Raw genomic sequence first — 18653 nt, forward strand, 5'->3', positions numbered from 1 at the left:
GATGGAGGAACCCTTCCCTCTCCCACCCTGCCGTGACGGTTGACGTACGGAGCACCCCCCCCCCCCTTCCCAAGTTGGGTTTCTGCCCAGTCAGTGAGCTGGACGCTCACAGCAAGTCCAGTCAGTCCCACCGCTGGCACAAGGGACAGGACAGGGCAGAATTCCCACTCCAGGACTCAGGAGCCCGACACACACTTCTTGCCAGAGCCAAACAAAGGGTCTTCAAAGCTACGTGCTAAAGCAAAGCTGCTCTGCAAAAAGCTGCTGCTTGATGAGAAAGAATGCCTTTAATTTTCTTTCCTAATTCTTTTTCTGGAAGTCATTCTAGAATCCTTTCCTATGATGTTTATTTAGCTTTGCAGTAAAGGATGTGGCCCAGGCAACCAGTGACACTGCTAAGGAGTTCAGGTTTCTACAGACATAAGCCTTTGAGCTTCTAATCAGGCAGTGAAAAATATGTATAGCTAAATATTTTGTTAAAAAAAAATAAATCTCAATTTTGTTAACATTTTCTGGTAGAATGTCTGACAGAACAGTAGTGTGTTGGGGATTGATTTTTCATGTTACCAGAAAATGCAGTTTAAAAAGGAATTTTGACTAAAGAAAGGCGTAATCTATGTCAGTTTGTTCTCACATGCAGCCTTCCCTTTCCCTTTAGCTGGTGGTTTGAGTTCTGCTCCTTAATTAAGAGACTTTACCCTGCTGCAGTACTTTCCATTCGGAGCCCTGGGTCTGCACCACTCCTTTGACTCCAGTTTGTGTTTCCAGGTTGTGGCCACGTAATCCAGGAATAGGTCTTGACATGCAGTGCCCTGGACAGGTGTTGAGCTCCTGTGTGCTGCTGCCCGTGATCTCCACTGCTTTGGGGGCTTGACAAGGTAAAATTACCTGCCAGAAGCCTTTAGGAGCCCAAGTACAGTCTGCTAGGGTAAGTTTACTCCCAAGTGTGTGCTGCAGAGAAAGGTAGCTAATATGAAGTCCTTCAACTCCAGTAGTTTTGAAGGAGGGAGGACCACAGAGGGTAGCAGAAAGGAATGGGCAGAAAATGCCTCCCTTTATTTTACAGCACGCTTGTTGGCTTCAGCAAACCTGTAAAACCCGTACTCTGCAGCCAAGTTTGAGAGAGACAGGACTAATTTCTCTTCTAATGCTTGGGAAAACTGCACTTTTAGAAGACTAGTGTCTATATTCATGAAAATATTATTTACTTTATAGCCAGCTGGGCCACGTGGGATTCAAGGTCTCAGTGTTTTCAAGCCTTGCCAGGTGCAGGGCTGAACAAGGAGCAAGACCTGGTCACTTGACCCAGGCTGCCACCAGGGTTATTTCCTGCCATGAATGTCACATTCGATATAAATTAGGAAGTTTGCTGCCTGGTGCTCTCTCCCTTGATGGCAGCAGGCCAGAGAATTTCTTGCCCCAGTGCCAGACCCCTGACCCCCTCCCTTCCTCCCGGAGCCGTAGCATTCGCAGTGTCTGAGATTTGCTGTCCCCTGCGGGGAGCGCACAGCTTCCTGCTGATAGCACTGGCTGAGTATAATCCCTGTATATTTTATATTGGTATTGGGATCGATATTGGTTCTTTAGTTGGGTGCGGGCATCAGCTAACAAATGGCAGCCGGTCCCCACAGCCTCCCTTGGGACAGAGGGTAGACTCGGCTTCCATGTTTTTACAGCCACAAACACAAAATCTCACCCGTTGAAGTCCCAATTTTCTGCTCCCCCTACTGAGTCGGGGGAAGGGATTGTGTCCACTTCCTCTGGCTAGAAAACACTACACCACAGATGTCTGAGCAACACTTACTTTAATTGCTTGGCAAAACATTCAATTCGATCAAGATGATACAAAACTTAAATAGCATGCTTCTGCATTCCTACAGTAGCTTAAACAAAACTGTAAACATATGAAAGTGTCTAAATTAGATTACAGAAGTCAGAGCAATAAAACTAATGTTTCCATAACTGCAGATACAATTTTCTTGTCTTGATAGTGCATTAATAGGAACTTTAAAAATAGTTATATAATACAATTTTCTTTGCTTTGTACATCTGCTAAGAAGATGAAAGCTTAATTACCAATTAGTGAATGGTGTTTTCAATACTGTAAAGTATTTTGAATTGATTTTAGGGCTCCTCAGTACAGAAAAAGAATCTCTTTCTCCTCAATGTAACAGTATACTATGCTGTATTTGAATTGGTTTTGGACAATTTTCTGTCACGATCTGTTAGGTAAAGTTCCTTTTCTAGGAGAATCTGATGGAGCCTTCTCAGAGGCGTAAGGAGGAAACCCTGAAGGGCTGCAGACGCAACGAGTTACGGTACCTCTAGTTTATTTTGAGTCTGTCCGCCTGGACAACATTGGTCATTGTTAAGTTTTGATTTTATAACAAACCGCATCCATAAAATCTGTAAAACGTTGCCAAGTTCTATTTTGTGGGACTGGTGGTGAAAACAGTCCTGAGACCTGCAGACTCACCAGGGCCCCGCCTCTCCTTTTAGGAGAAAAGAGGGAGAAAACAGAGCAAAGAATCATTCAGAGGAGCAAAGGAAGACAGTCTGGACAAAGTGCCTGGGAGAAAACCCTGACATTTGAATACAGGGAACCAAGCTTTCACTTCTTTAGATAAAGGACTTTTTCAAGCTGCTTCAGTAGTAGAGAAATGCTGCTTGAAGGAAAAGAGATTTATATAAAAATTATATCTACAATTAGAGCATGATTATGGTAAAATATTTGCCATCCCTGCCCTAAACAAAACTTCTCAGGCAGATTACTCGAGTATGGCCCCAGCGACCGTGTAACCACAAGGAGCTCTGCAACCAGGACACGGTTAAAAAAAAAAGACAAATCCAATTTAGCATTTGTTTTAATAATGTAAAACTGAGGGAAAACCAAAGTGGCAACCGCGGCCTCCATACCTAATGCCTCACCCCAGCACCTCACTCGGCGGGAGCCTGGCCTCTCCCAGCTGGACGCCTGCGTCTGTCACCTGCGTGGGCTTGGAATCTGAGCTGGTTCTGTAGCTTCTCTCCACTGACTAAAAGAGAGGCCATAGGGAGTATCTAAAATAGTATCAATAGCCCTTCATAGCTAAGGAATTTCTGTCAAAAGCTCTCAAACATACTGAATTTATTTCAGTATTGGTATCGCCAATTTACTTGCAGCACACAGTGGAACCCTCTAGCCACACATGGCCTATGTGGAAATAAGGAAATTCCCTTTTCAGAAAGCAGTTTTGGTTTCTAACGCAGTTTGTTCTCAAGCAGCACCTGGAAATTGAGAGTGCAATATTTAACGGACTCTTGGAAATAACAAAGAAAGGATCTGATCTGCAGCATCTCGTTGTCATCAGTACAGTCTGCATATGAATTCTCCTCGGTTCCCGAGTTTCCAAAGTTATTTCTACTCCTGAAAAAGAGCATTTTGTTTGGATATAACAGGCACTACAAATGTAATATATCTAACAATATCCCAGATTCCTGTACAGCAGGTTCCCAAATGAGTCCCCTTGCTTGTCTTTACCTGCCTGGCAGGTGCTAGCTCTCTTTCTGCACCTTAGTCCTTAATTTGCTGAGCTCCTCTTCCAAGCTTTTAATGTGCTCCTTGAGCGCGGCTTTGTCTTGCTGCGCTTTCTGATTAGCTTGGCACCGGGCTTCTTCTATCTTCCGTTCATACCACTTCTCCATCTGTGTGGAAACGGCCTCGAAGAAGTACTGTGTTATCTCCAGGGCCTGGGAGGTGTCTCTGAGCGGAGGGGCAGGCGGCTGTCCCCCTGGCAGGGCGCAGGGCTGCTGCTCCTGGCTCTGCTGTGCCCCTGCGTGGTGCAGAGCTTTGTGCCTCGACTGCCCGCTTTTGCTGGACTTCTTTGTCTGAGTTCCTTTGTCGATGAAATAGCCACTCTGTTCAGTCTTCGCAGGTTCAGTCAAGGGCTGCAAAGCAGCCTGAACCTTAACGTGTCTTAATTTGGAGCCCAAAAGCTCGGAGGAGGGCAGCTCCTGCTGGAACCTGTGGAACGTGCTGGCACCAACAGCTTTGTCCTTTGGCCTGACATCTTGGGCAAGGGCAGAAGAAGAAACTGGTCCGCCAACAATTAACTGTTGCTCTGTACCTACAGAATAAAATATATAGAGATATATTGAGAAAAGCTCTGGGCATTTATTTTAGCGTTCAGAAATCCTCACTGTTCTAGGAATGATGCGGTTTCCCACGTACCACGCTGCGTGTGCATTGTAGAGGCTCGTGTTAGGTTATCGCATCTTCGCAGTCAGGTGATATAATAAAGACTCATTAAAAGAGGAAAGCTGTTTCAGGCAGAGAGGCGCTGCATTGCGGCGGTGGGACTGTACACTGACAACAATCAAAGGACTTCACCCGAAGGACGCGTAACAAAGATCAGGCTAGATCTCCAAAGCAGTTCACATCTGCTGATATTTATGACCCCCCTGCTTCTACAAGAATTGAAGCCCCACTAATTTTGCAAAGGTAATACATTTTGATGCTTCGGAAGTGTTCAGTGCAGTAGAGCTCACACTCATGCTGCCACAAGATCTCCCGTGTGGTCTTCTGCCTTTCTAGTTTGGTGGGGTATCGATGTCTATGTCTGTTCACTTTGCACAGTGCTTTGGGGGGACATATACAATGGATTTTACAGAAGCCCAGGGCTTTGACAGCGCTCTCCTTAGCTGTGGAGACCCAGGCATTCTGACTGTTGCCTTTTTCTTCAAAAACTTCCCTGGCTAAGCACAAAGAAGTGGCTTGAACCAAGGTCTTCCCTACTTTTGGGGGGCCATGATCCCTGAATGGGCTTCAGTGTTCTCATCTGGTTTTGTTCTTGTCAAATGAACTAATAATCAAACAGACTTTGGTTCAAGGAAAGAGGATAAAGTGAGAGGTTTATTCTAGATCCTTGCAGTTTGAATATTACCAGGGGAAACGAGTATTTTAGGTCCTGCTATTATAGGTTCCATACATCTGAAAAGCACTAAGTAAAATACACTTTCATCAGTAGACTTCGGATAACCTGCACGCCTTCCTGACAGACAGTGGGGTGGGAGCAATTCTGACTGGGAAGCTGGAGAAATTTCAGAAAACAGAGTTATTCAGAGCATCAAAGGACTTGGCTTCAAAGACACACTGACATGGAAGCATCAGGAAGAGCCACTGGAATTCCACCCCACTGTGTCTTAAAATATTCCTACCAGCTGCCTTGAAGTGTATTCTAATCCCAAAATATTATGCATATGGATGGGGAAAAGCACACAGCCAGAATTAATATCTGTGGTATTAATGTAAGTATCCCTCAGTTAATTAGCTTGCCTTTGAATTAATATGACATCTAAGTACCTGACAAGGTTGTACCTGACGCACCATCTTGTGGAATGCAAAAATGTTGCCCAAAGCTCTGTTCTGGCATCTGGACTCTGCTCCTTCCCCCATCTTCCGAGAGGCTGTTTGGGAGCGTGATGTAGGAATGCTGGTGGGAGCCCTCTGACTGCAGCATGGGCTGGGTGGCTTTACAGTCCTTGGCACTGTGAGGGTTGTTCTCAGTTTCCAGGGTCTCAGTGAGAGACTCACAAGTGGACAAAGTCGATTTGGGTCTTGATGACCTGGAATCACCAGAAAGCTTGAGCTCCAGATTCTGAATCTTCAACATGCACCACGTCTTCAGCTCATCGACCAAGGAAATCTATGGAAAAGAGACTGTGAGTTAGATGATCCTGTGATTAGATCCTGTGGTTCCTGGGCTGCTGAGGACGTGTGGCAGGGACAAAGAGAAGCAAGCCTTCTGCTTGTGGTATCTGTGGGCTTAGATCCCCTGTACATGCTGCCACTGGGAATATTTAAAGGGCTGCAAATCAGAGAAGATGAAGAACTATGCATTAGCTGATGAAAGGCACCCTCTTTAGTCCAAGCTACCACCTCTTAGATTTGAATGTGCTACTTCAAACGCAGCTCTAGGTCCTCTGATCAAGGCTGACTTGTTTAATCATACAGTCAATGGTACTTTCTAAGTGCAAGGAGCATCACGTGTGGTGAAAGCTACCAGTTTTCAAGAGTGAAATTCAAATTAGACCCTTCTGGGACACAGCTTTATGGCATTACCCACCTCTGCCCCTCTGTTCATTCCCTGATAAAGATAAGTCCAACACTAAATGGTAAATTACTAACAGCTTTCAAATTACAAAGGTGCTTAGTAAGTGTCAGCTGCAGAGGCATTTGCCAGTAATCATTTAAAATATGAGTAACTCTTTCACCCTCTTGTTCACATGACATCACGAATTTAGGTCAGGCCCTCCCATGCACCTGGACGTTCAGTCAATGCATTCAGTAAAGCCCAACTCAGTTTTTCCAGTATTTTCAATTAGACCCAAGAGAACAGGAACAGCTGATGCTGCTTAATGGTAATTTCAGTTCACCTGATGTATCACTCCGGTATCTCATTTCTTTGGAGAAAAGGGTTTTGCGGATGTTAGGCTAAAGTCCCTGGATCAGTAGTTAATGCTGAGATTATCACAGCTGCCAGTCTTTTGACAAGGATTTGTAACCTTCTTACGAAAAGTCATGACCTTTTACTAGCACAACGTGTATTTCCATATTCTTAGAAGAATACCAATAATGAGAAAATTAATTGTATTTTAAATATACCTGTGCGAGGGGAGAAACACAAACTTCTTGGCGTGTTTTAATGGTGAGGTTTCACAGAAGGTAGAAGGGCAAGAGCTGGATCTCTATGGGAACAGTTATTCTTGTAATGCTGGTTAAACAAGCGTACAAAAAGAACTTGCCTATTGGCAGTAATGCACAGCTTGGAGATGGTGCACCAGTGCCAAAGTCAGAGGGAAGAACTGCAGCCTTTTAATACATGGTGGAAAAAAAGGATCAGACAGAGAAGAGGAGAGGGATTCCCAGGGCACATAACCAAATGGATGAGAAGTAAAAGGAATGATGCAGATCTTAGCCTTTGTTACTATTTGCAGATGTTCCTGCAGATGTCCTCTAATGAAGCAAAAGCTGAAAGCACCACCATTAAAAATTCACCGTCAGGAATTTTTACAAAGCACTCTGTTAGAAAAAAAGATATTTTGTTATGGATCCCGCACTTCAGACCCACCAAATTAAATTATGACAGTGGGACTGGATTTCACATTCCCCATTTCTAATGCAAAAGCTTTATAAATTTGGTGTAGAGATTAAGGTGGTGAATAGGAATAATTTGGTCTTTGAAGGTTTTTTTGCCTGTTTCAAGAGACGAATGAGATAAATCTCCAATATTCTCTTTGCCTGCTGGAACGAAACTCTTGAGCTGATCCATCAGAGCTCACAGGGACTAGCTGTTCCAAGCCCTACCTGCCGTTTCTCCCCCTCATTTTTTTCCAGCTCAGCATGCTGTTGCAGGCGGTGAAGGCACTCTGTTCTCTCTGCGGACAGACGCTCAGCCATAAGCTTGTCCAAAACACGGAGCTGTGGGAAAAAACCACCACAATTTAGCCGAGATGATCATGTTAAAAACCAAACAAAACCCCCATCTGTGAACCTTGTAAGTCAAAGTACAGTCTGTCTTTCAGCCTTCATTTCTAGGAATGCTGCCAAATACAATTAGATGTAGGTTGCAAAAAGGTTCAAGCACAAAAGTACCAATGCATAACAATTACATTAAAAACAAAAAATAGTTCAGAGGATCTTGAATCTCAGTGCAAACAGAATTCAGCAAGAGGGATTTTTACAATTATGAACCAACCAGCTGTAGGACTGCCTTTAAGTTTCCCTCTTAGAGCCTCAAGCAGTTTAGATTTATTGTCTAAAAAAGCACCTGAAGCCACTTAACACATGAAATGTGTTTTTCTCAAGACCTCAGTTTGCAACATTAGATCCCTGTGGAATGTCACAGTTCCCTGGTCTTGAGTATTAGATATCAGGTTCATTTTTACAACACAAGAAGCAATAAACGAATCAGGACAATGAAAATATTCATTAAGCTTAGGATATGTTTCTAATAGTCATGTGGGCAAGCAGACCTCTGGGTCAGATTCTTACTTGATGTTGAGTTTTGCTTTCCATCTGGCCCAGCTTAACATTCATCTTATCTTGTACTGTCCCAAACTCAGCTTTTATCTCTTCCACTGTTGCCTCCAGCTGATTCTCCAGTTTATTTATCAGGGGCTCACAACGACATCCATTTATCGGTGCCTGAAAGGAGCAATACATTTACTTGCCACATTCCGCTGTCCTTTTAGTGCAACTGGAACATTATCACAGCTCCTTGAGTCAGTCTCTGGCTCTTCTGTACCACGGACTGTAGCTAACCCTCCTGAAAACACCTAACAGGCTCAGCAAACAGGCTATTAGTTGGAAAAGTTGATTTTGCTGGGGCTGCAAGCAGCAATGAGCTTAGATCGTGTGTACTGTGGTACTCTGTGCTGTAGGAGGGTTTACCACGTTATAGGCCTCTACCTCTATCTCGATGCTGTAATTCTGAATTGTACGAAAAATCTGATTTTGTGGACGTGTGTGGTTTTGTGTGCATTTGTTTTTTAGCCTAATGACAATATGTGCTCATTTTTTCCGTGTACTGTGTGGTGAGGCCTCACTGCTCCCATCTGCCTTCACCCTGCTGGCATTCGGTTGACCCTTACCTGCTGCGCACACCCGCTGCCTTCCTTCGACCTGCGTGAAACCGTCCCAAGGCTCCTCTGCAAGGGCAGCTGCACTGACCACATTTAAATCTCTCGGGGAGATGGTCACAAAAGGCGCCCTTAAGCGAGGACAGCTAATCCTCATAGCCTTCCTGTGCAGCCCGCAGGCAGAAATTGGCTCCTTTGGGGGTGAGTCTGGAGCCCAGAGTGGCAGCTCTGAATCTGTCTGCAGAGGAGCCTCTCTCCTTCGGCCCTGCAGTCCTGTTTCACAAACTGGGGGTTATTCCCTTGGCAGGGGAAGGTGGATGGTTTGCGGGGTGCTAGGGAAAGCTTCAGAAATACATGGACTTAAGAAATTCTGTTTGCTATTCAGGGCCTGAGGGCATGAAAGAAGACAGATGAGCAAAAAGAGAAGGGAAGAGAGGAGTGTTATGTATTTCAGCAAAAGCTATAAGGGAGTCTAGCTGCATTAAGCTATAAGGGAGTCTAGCTGCATAGATTAGATTTGTGTATCAATCCTGTGCGCTCTTTGCACCTTTCTTCCTGCTCCCCAAATTCTTCCTACTGGCCCATCCTCCTACCATCAGATCCTAGGGGCAGGGATCTGCAAGGAGACACTCCTTTTAACATATGAAAGGTCCTCCCTCCATCCCTCCTGATGTCTGCTATTTCGATAATCCCATAGCGCCCCTATCTGGAAATTTCCCAAGCGTTACGCAGTGAGATGTTGGAAAATATGCCCGGTAAAACCTCTGAAGTCTGACTTGAGTGATCTTCAGAATCTGCTGAATTTCTTACCTAGAGCAAGGGACCAAGGAAAGCTGATGGATGGATGTGAGAAGCTGAGGAAATGAAAGGATTTACCTCCCGGAGGTACAGGAGGGCAATATTAAGAAAGCAACAGTGCAGAAGTTTATAGTGTCTACAGGGCGATTTTCTGACTGTTTTCATGCTCTTTTATAAACACGTACTAGTAAATATTTGCAGAGTAAAACAAATTGAGTGGAGTAAAATACCAGTCTCTAAATTGGAATAAATGCACATGAGTTGGTATCTCCTGGATTATTTGTGAACCAATTTCTGTGCCACTCCTGCCTCCAGTAATCCTAGAATCCCCAAAGACACGTTGCAATAAACAGAATTGAAACAAAATGTATTGAGCATACTCAAGCTCTTGGTTTAGGTAGTAAGCTTCTGTGCACACACACGGCTTTCATTTACTTCCATTGGCAAAGCTCTTTGCATTTCCTGCTGGAAATCCTAATATTTCAAAGTGTATCATGAAAGTTCCAGTGTCGGTTCCAATCACTGCTCACACCTTATTTCAAAAAAGGAAATAGTTCATAGACCAAAACTGGTTAAGTACGTCAACTTTAGCACACACAAAACCAGCTTATTGTTTACCAGACTTCAGGCCAAAACGCAGCTGAAGCCCAAAGGCAGGCAGCGGCCGCCTCACCTGCATCACCTTCCCATCCTTTCCTCGGTAGAGCGTGTAGAGCTGGTAGGCTCGCACCTCGTGGGGAGGGGGTGGGGAGGAGCAGTGATGTTTGCTTCTGCGCTTAGGCACGTTTTGCTGGGGCCGAGGGAGAGTCTGCTGATCAGCTGGGGAGATGGGGTCCGAGAGTGCCGAAACCTGCGTAACATAACACACCATGTTTTCCCTATTTATGAGCCCCCTGGTATAAACTATTCCTGGTAAGAATATAGTGATAATTACAGCAAAAACCTGATTAAAAGACCAGTCCAGCTGCAGTGGCTGGCCACAACCTTGATGTCTGTCAGCACATTAACCAGATTTCCACACAAATCTGGTTCGTGTGACTTTCAACAGCAGAATTTGCCCACCAGAAATCGGTTTTGTCTGAAGACTACCTCTGCCCCATGAGCACGGTGGGGCTGCTGTCCTGAGTCACCGACACGCCAAAGGGACACCTGTACTATGGCTCAACAACGATCCCTTCTCTCTCTGCTGTTTTAAATCTATTGATACCTTTTCCTTTGGCTTTTTCTTTTTGCTCTTCTTCCCTTTGGGATCTGGCGAGGTTGACCGGGGTTCATCCTTCAGATCGCTCTTCCTCTGTGGTGGCTGGTCGCTGCTCGGGGTGTCGTCAGCAGCCGAGACGCTGCCCTGCTTGAAGCAAAACCAGGGAGTTCAGAGGAGTTCCGGATGGAGAAAAGGTGCCTTTGTTCAATTTCCCAGTTCTAAGCTGCTCTGCGCACACGAGTGGGCAACTCTTTAGCAGCAAAGCACGACAGACCGCCTCAGACAGCTGCCGTGGTCATGCACAAGTGACGGCTCCAAACAGATTTAGTCCTGATGGGTTTTATTTATGCTTCCTCCGTGCAGCAGATGCAGCTGGTAATGCCGGACTGTACCTTGCTCTGTACCACTTCATCCCGTGGTACCGACTGAGCTCGCCTTTCCTCCTTCAGCCTCTCTCTCTTCTTCCTCAGGCTTCTTCCACGGTTAAAGCGTGAGACCTGAAGGCAGACCACACTGTTACTCAGTGATGTCATGCTCTTTCCTACCACTGAAGCCAAGCAATAGAGCAGACCTTTTCCACCTCTACTTAGAAGGCAATATATAAAAGGAAGTGCTCTGCCAGATGGATGCTGATGGGCCAAAGCCATGTGGGCGTTCATAGCTCAGTGGTGGTGCGTTTTCACGGCTAAGTCCATCAGGGCCCTTTGCTGTCCCTTGGAGGGGTGAGAGCCTCCTCCCGTGTCCCCTTGTGTCCCTGGGCAGGTGGCCAAGCCAAGCCCTTCTCTTGCTGAGGTGACAAGGAGGAGCAGGGCAGGGATCACACCCGGTCTCATACCAGAACACAGAGCCCTTCCATGTGCTTTCCGGCCCGAAGGGCATTGTAGCATTTCACACACAGCAGCAGAGTAGAAACAGGACATTTTGTCCCCGTTTCAACGCATCTTCCAGTGCAAGCAACCATCTTGAGGATGGGAGAAGTCTGAGGCAGGCAGCAGAGGGACACAGCCTGGGAGCTTTTGGGTACTGGTCCACCACAGGCAACAAGTGCCTCTGGCTGCTCCATCCTCTGCCAGTAAGGACAGCCAGGACCTCTGCCAGCGCTTCAGGATAAGGCTTAATCTGCACGACTTGCTGGCCTTGGGGGCTGAAGGCCTCAATGTCAATAGACCTGAGGCCAGCACACAAGGCCAGAACACAAGGCCAGCAGAAACGTAGGCACCTTTCACAGCAGAAGGTTAAGGACGAGGGGATGTGGCCCCTCTGGGTTAACTGGCCTCAGCTCCACGTGTACGTGTGTGCTGGGGAGAGATGTGTACCGTACCTGTGATGCTTTAGTGAGGAGGAGCGCAACCTCAGGGTTATTGTGCTGTCTGGCAACCTCTAGAGGGGTCTGACCTGCCTGAGAGGAAAAAGAAAATGGCATTTCCTTCAAAACACCAGCTGCTGGAAATGTGAAATTTCTTCACCTGAGGTTAGAACGTGCTCTGTGCACAAGAGCATAGTGACTACTTTCATTTACCCAGATTTAATTCAACCCTAACACCCAATATTTTCTACCAAAACTAGAGAGAGTGTTGAAGAGAGTCTGCATTAAGACAGCAGTGGGGTTGTTCGGCCTGGAGAAGAGAAGGCTCCAGGGAGACCTTATAGCGGCCTTCCAGTACCTAAAGGGGGCCTGCAGGAGAGATGGGGAAGGACTGCTTATCAGGGAGTGCAGCGATAGGACAAGGGGTAATGGTTTTAAACTGAAAGAGGGGAGATTCAGATTAGATATTAGGAAGAAATTCTTTACTGTGAGGGTGGTGAGACACTGGCACAGGTTGCCCAGAGAAGCTGTGGATGCCCCATCCCTGGAAGTGTTCAAGGCCAGGCTGGATGGGGCTTTGAGCAACCTGGTCTAGTGGGAGGTGTCCCTGCCCATGGCAGGGGGGTTGGAACTAGATGGTCTTCAAGGTCCCTTCCAACCCAACCCATTCTGTGATTCTAATACAAAATACCAAAGGAACTCCACATCCTACTTACATTGTTGACAACGGATGCATCAGCCCCTGCCTCCAGCAACAGCTTAACCACCTTCCTGTGATTTAGAGCAGCAGCTACATGGAGCGCAGTATCTCCTGCCTGCAAGTTACAAAGCAGAAAGCAGCCGTGTAACACACGCCCTTGAGTCTCACCCTGCAGAAATCACACCTTCCTAAAAGATGCTCAGAGGTCAGACCTACGCTTACTGACACAACAACCGAGCTTAAATAAAGCCTGCTCAATAAAAAAAGCAGAGTTGGGAGGAAGGGGACAGGAGGGGGCAAGGAGCTAACTAAAGCGAGTGACCCGCAACGCAGCTTGGAGACAGCCCAGCAAACGGATATGACATCTGAGGGCAGAACCGGTTTTCCCACCATAAGCTGCTCCTTTTTTTTCCGGTTTGATTATTTGGTGCGCAGGTGGTCGTGTATCACATTACTCAAAAATAATCGGGTAAGTACCAGCAGCGGGATGGCTGGTGTTCTCTTCGTGAGATTCCTCAGGAAAAACAGGTTTTGGACCAAAGCCAGGAGGCGACCCGGGGCCAGCACTAACGTATCGCCCTGCCCGTGTGCCGGTGCAGCGAGGTGAAAACGGCTGTGATCAGATTGGGGCACCGGTAACAGAGCCAGCAGCTGTTCAAAGGAGACGGGACACGTGCATATAATGCCCTCCTGTCCCCTTTGCCTTGTGTTTTGCCTTCAGAAAATTAGGTCTCCCCAAGACTAGTGGAAATCTATTGCTTGTTGCTAACTCGGATGAGCCATGCTCATAAATAAAGTCACTGTGTGTGCAGCTACGCAACAACTTCGGGGAGTGCTGGGGAATGAAGGCAAGGGGTGTCTCTGTATGCCAGGTTCACACCAGTTAATCTTAATATGCAGTAGCTCATTTTGCAAGTTAAAAAACTCATTTCCAAATAAAATTACATAGTAAATTTAACATGCTGAAACCCATTTTGTTTGCTGTAGTATCTCATATCTAAGAAACAACATTAAACATACAGATCAGAAAACATCTTTGTGATCTTCAACTCCACACGGAAAATTTCCCCGGAACACGAGACAATGTGGTTAAGCACCACATAATCTGTTTCTTTAGCAGATTTAACACATTTCAATGTACTAAATCCATTCCCTTCTACCAACCCAATTAGGCTATGCTATAAATACAGCAATCAATTACTTCTCTATAAAACAACTATGGATGATTAATCCAAGGTTAGACTGATCATTACTTGGAATTTAAAGCATACTTTTTCTTCACTTTTATGTCCTCTTAATTCCCCCTACTGCAAAACGCAGCAAAGAAAAGTATTCCAGAGGAATCCGCGCTTTTGTAGCATCTGAACATTAGTGAGTTCTGCTTTACAATGTCTCTGTAACGGCCACAGGATCATTAAATCCTAGTTACAGAGGAGAAAACGGGCCCCCATGAAATGACCGAGTCTCTTGCCCAGTCCCATTCTGCACAGAACTGGGAAGGACTCAGAAGCGCCAACGCCAACTTCTACTCCTACACGACTACCCCTGTCCCAAAGCCCCTTTCTACACCAACGCACAACTGCAGAACCTCATAAATAGGCAATGGTTTAAAGAAATGATGCAAATGCGATGGCAAAATAATAAACCACTGATAATGCCATTACTTTAAGGCTATTCTTAAAAGCTCAGGCACTTGGTGGTACAGTGAAACACAGAGTGAGGCAGGATTCCTTGGGTAGGAATCCCTCTTCCCAACAACTATCCGTATGCAAAGGGCGCAGAGTCGCAATGAGGTTCATGCACTGACCTGGTTCTTTTCATGGACAGAACAGAAAGCACTGAGCAGCACCCTAACGATGGGCAAGTGATTATAACGAGCAGCCACATGCAGACAGGTATCTCCTGCCTGCAAACAGAAACAAAGCTCTGAGCATGTAATCGCAGTAAGAAAGCTTGCACTTGTCATGGTGCTCAGGGATGAAATAATCCTATTAAAGCAAAAAGAGCAGTAAATTTCACACACCTTCACTGAACAGCAATGCTGTCTTCTCTGCGGTATAAAATCTACTAGCACGAGTGGGAAGCTTTAGCAAGAGCTGGGGTTAGGCAAGGTGGGGGTATGAATTATTTAACCACTGATGGGAAATACTGGAATTATAAAAATGCTGGTTTACTGCACTACAAAACCTGATTTACATTTTGTCATTAACTCTGTTCTTCTGAACCACAAACCAATGTGACTGGGCAACTCAACTCGGTGTCGCACAGAATGAAGAAAACATGAGGAGTGGTGGCCAGAGCAGCGTCCCCATGAGGGGTGGCACACACGCAGCTGGGACTGGGAGCTGGGAGCACAGCCCCACAGGTTTCCATTTCTGTGTGCCTCTGCCCACCTTGTTATCGAGCAGGAAAAAAACCATCTGGCTTCCTTTTGTACATTTTTTTTTTCCTTTGTCATGCCAGAATCATTATAAAATAGGAGGAAAGCTGCCTGAAATTGAAGTCACCTTGAATCTACCTCATTTGAAAGACTGACATACAGTACGTATTACCTGTCTCAGTGAGGGCAGGTCTGAAAGCTTTCCTTGCTCTGGCACAAAATCCCTGTAAGATTTCCATCTTTTTGAGAGAGGAGCGCTTTTGCAGAATTGCACGACAGTATCTGGGTGAGGCCATTAGGGCCACAAAAAGCAGCAAAGGACGAGCTGCCTCGGTCAGTGCAACAACAAAACCCCCTTTGGCTCCCTCCATCCCCACTCAAGAGACAGGAACAAGTAGTGCATCGCTCAGTCCTATCAAAAGCATTCCTATACGTGATGTATACAATGGTTCGTTCGTGTTTTTATCAGTAGCATTTATAATAAAATCACAGCTTAAAGCATTTCTGAGTGTTTCTAGGAGTGAAAGCAATATAACTAAAACAAAGGCAAACAAAAATGACCACTTCATTTTCAAAACTCACGTTATTTTTGAGGTCTGCTCGAGATCCTCCAAGTAGCAAAACACGAGTACTCTGGGAATGGCTATTCTGGCAAGCCAGGTGAAGAGGTGTGTTACCTGCCTTAGAGAAATACAGGAAAATATAAAAGTCGTATTTAGAAATGGGACATGAGCATTAAAAAATAAAACCTCAAAGGTCTTCCCACAAGAAGATCCACCCAGGGGTGGGAAACTGTCACTGTTAGTTTCCCAAAGATATGAGCTGAATGAACCTGAAGACTGAAATACCCTCTTCATCCCGGAAATGATTTATCTGGGATATAGCAAAGGCAGAAATCGGACAGTCTAACGATATCTGCATTGGTCAAGTCTGTTTGCAGGAAGCAAAGACTCTACAAACTCTCCGGTTCATTAATATCAAACAGCATTAGGAAGTATTTCATTTAAAGAAATATAATTCTTCTGTTTTGGGTTTCCCCCATGCACACACACACAAAGAAACACGCTGCCATGGCACGGCATCTCTGACCCCAAGCAAAGCCGGCTGCGACTGCTGCGGGGTGTTGGGCAGACAAGGGTCACAACGATCTGTTTCTTTATGATCATAACATAAACCAGCTCCCAGTCTGGCTGGGTCTGTAGGTGCTCTCACAGGGCTGGATGCAGATTTTAGGCTATCAGGAAGCTCCAATGTTCAGAAAGCACACTGGCCAAGATGAGAAGGGGAAAAAAAAGTCACCCAAACCCCAGAGAATCCCATGCTAAGGTTTCTGAAAGAAGCAAACATGCAGTTTTTACGGACAGAAATCAAAAAAGAGATTGCTTGTCTTTCTAACATTGGTCTGACAAGTTTTTCTGACAGCATTCGGCTTTCGTTGGCCTGAAAATGTTTGGGGTCTTTGGCTCCTGGAAGCTAGAAATGAAATCAGCTCAGCTAAAAAGGTTTCCCATGCTTACTAGGCTGCCTGTTCACCTTGACTGTGTCCTTTCATTTGTCCCCCATGCTTTCAAGACATAGATCAAAGCTGCAGGGTTTGAATTACAAAAGACCAACTCTTCGATGTGGTCTTAGGACTTCAGTTCCACCTTACAGACTATTTCAGGCCTGAATGTAGCCTCTAAGCTGTGGCAGACATGAGCATTTTCTTTCTCGGCTAAATTGCATTTAAGTGTCAATTTTTTCCCTGCTGGGTTTATCTCTGAAAAGCCTCTGCAATATCTTCATCATTTGCTGTTTGGGAGGTCGGGCCTGGCGGGAAGGCAGAGAGGTCCTGTGATGGGCGAGGACCTCAGTGCTGGGAGAAGTCACAGTGCTGGTGCCTGGGGTCAAGGCTCACAGAGCATCTGGCTCGCGTCCCACAGGGTGACAAATGTCTCACCAGCTTCTGTGAGAGGGAGAGCGGGTCCGAGTTGTACCCATCTGGGGGTCTTCACTGGTCTACTGAATCTTCACCGAAATGTACAGACTGATGGGGGATCCAAAAAGAAGGCTACAACTGATCTCACGGGATGACCTATCACAGCAGCAGAGTTTTTTATTACACCAACTTGACTGAAAATATGCATCTCCAGGGTGTTTGCTGCACAGGAGGAATACAGCTACCCAGGTAGCCGTATTCGCATGTGTTGTCCCATTCCTCAAATGCCTGCCTGACTTGCCTTTGAAATCCCAGGTGTCCTGTCCTCTGCATTTTACTTAATATAGAAGCTGTCTTCAGTTGCAATGCTCTTTTATATACTGTGCTGTGCTGCGAGAAGTGCATCCATACAAGCATCCCCCACGCAGTCCCAGGAGATGCTGACCAGGAGTTCTAGAAAATAGAGTCAAATCCCTCCCGTCTTCCGCTGCTTAGCAGGGTTTGGCAAATCCAGCAGCCCCTAATCTGTCTCACCCAGACAAAATCACACGATGCCCAGGTGTAAAGTCAACAGCCCGTAGGGTGCTCCTGCACATGGCACTCAGCTCTGGCTGCCAGAAAAGCTGTCAGAAAGATTATGCCTTGTCATCAGTAACATGAAAAGTTGAGAGACCAGAGAAACCATTTTGAGATTAAGTAGAATTAAACTCTTCATTTTTTCTTGAAATCAAAAGGGGTAAAAGCACGTGCATGCATGCAAACATGCACAATTCCTGCATTTTTCTGTGGCTCCTGAGAAAAGATCCTGTCGGTTAAAAAACACCCAAACAGTGAAATGCAAAGGGAGAGGATTGTGTGGGTAAGACATCAAAGTCCAGCGCAGGAGCTGCTCACGCGCTATTAAAGTCTGCCAGTCATATTTCAGACATCAACCCTGCTGAGCTATTCTGTGCACATGCTTTCCAGGAGAGACTGTCTCCAGTTGACATAGGATGTCTTGTAAGCTATATCTTCTAATATCCTGAGGCATCCATGCGTGCAGGATAACCTGACTTGCATCTTAAGTCCACACCTTTGTACAGAAGTATACCCATACGCATAGACAAGCGTATCCAGGAACAGGAGTACAATGGTTCACAAGACTCTAAAGTCAAGCATGGGGAGCTGTCTGAAGTGCCTCTGATACAAATCTAGGTGAACATTTCAGCAAAAATAAGTACAGAAAATAAAAGCTGGAAGTTGGAACAATATAAAAGGAGTACACATAAAATAATATCAAAGATGATCTAATTACAGACCACAAAGTGACCGCAATTGTACAAACATATATATGTGGTATATATGCATATATACATGCACACATACAGAAACACTACACCCAGGCAACGTGCCTTTTCACTCAAAATCTTGGACTTTGGCCACCTGTCTCCCTTCCTTCGCTAGCCCCTTTCAGTTGTCACTTCAGAGATACATTTCCCAGAAAACGCTCAGAAGGACACGGTGCCAACCGCACGATCTAACCGACCCATCGGCACAGCGGTCCAAACCCTAACTCAGCTCACACCACAGAATGCTACTGCCACTTCCTAGACTATTTCATTAACTTTTGAATTAGCGAAATGAAGATAAGTCTCCCACAGACATTACAATTAGAGTGGAACTAAACCCCTTTGCTTTGTTATTCTTTCCTCTAAACTGCTCTCGAGGTATTACAAATACAAGAAGGAAGAT

General features: G+C 45.6%; 1 protein-coding gene across 16 annotated transcripts in view; it reads right to left on the minus strand.

Annotated features, from left to right (window-relative positions):
• Positions 1 to 1788: 1788 nt before the first annotated feature.
• Positions 1789 to 18653, minus strand: part of ANKRD6 (ankyrin repeat domain 6) — a 117302-nt gene continuing 100437 nt past the window's right edge. For 9 of the 16 annotated variants that reach the window (XM_074581146.1, XM_074581147.1, XM_074581142.1 and 6 more), the window contains 11 exons: positions 15587 to 15685; positions 14432 to 14530; positions 12641 to 12739; positions 11940 to 12017; positions 11011 to 11115; positions 10625 to 10762; positions 10091 to 10267; positions 8033 to 8185; positions 7346 to 7459; positions 5342 to 5684; positions 1789 to 4106 (listed from right to left, as the gene is read on the minus strand). In XM_074581146.1, the coding sequence (XP_074437247.1) occupies positions 3535 to 4106; positions 5342 to 5684; positions 7346 to 7459; positions 8033 to 8185; positions 10091 to 10267; positions 10625 to 10762; positions 11011 to 11115; positions 11940 to 12017; positions 12641 to 12739; positions 14432 to 14530; positions 15587 to 15685 (1977 nt within the window). In that variant the 3' untranslated portion in view covers positions 1789 to 3534. The remainder of the gene's footprint in view (positions 4107 to 5341; positions 5685 to 7345; positions 7460 to 8032; positions 8186 to 10090; positions 10268 to 10624; positions 10763 to 11010; positions 11116 to 11939; positions 12018 to 12640; positions 12740 to 14431; positions 14531 to 15586; positions 15686 to 18653) is intronic. The other 7 variants (XM_074581157.1, XM_074581154.1, XM_074581155.1 and 4 more) reach the window with 5 other exon arrangements.

This window comes from Larus michahellis, chromosome 3 (genome assembly GCF_964199755.1).
Source record: "Larus michahellis chromosome 3, bLarMic1.1, whole genome shotgun sequence".
Classification (NCBI taxonomy): Eukaryota; Metazoa; Chordata; class Aves; order Charadriiformes; family Laridae; genus Larus; species Larus michahellis.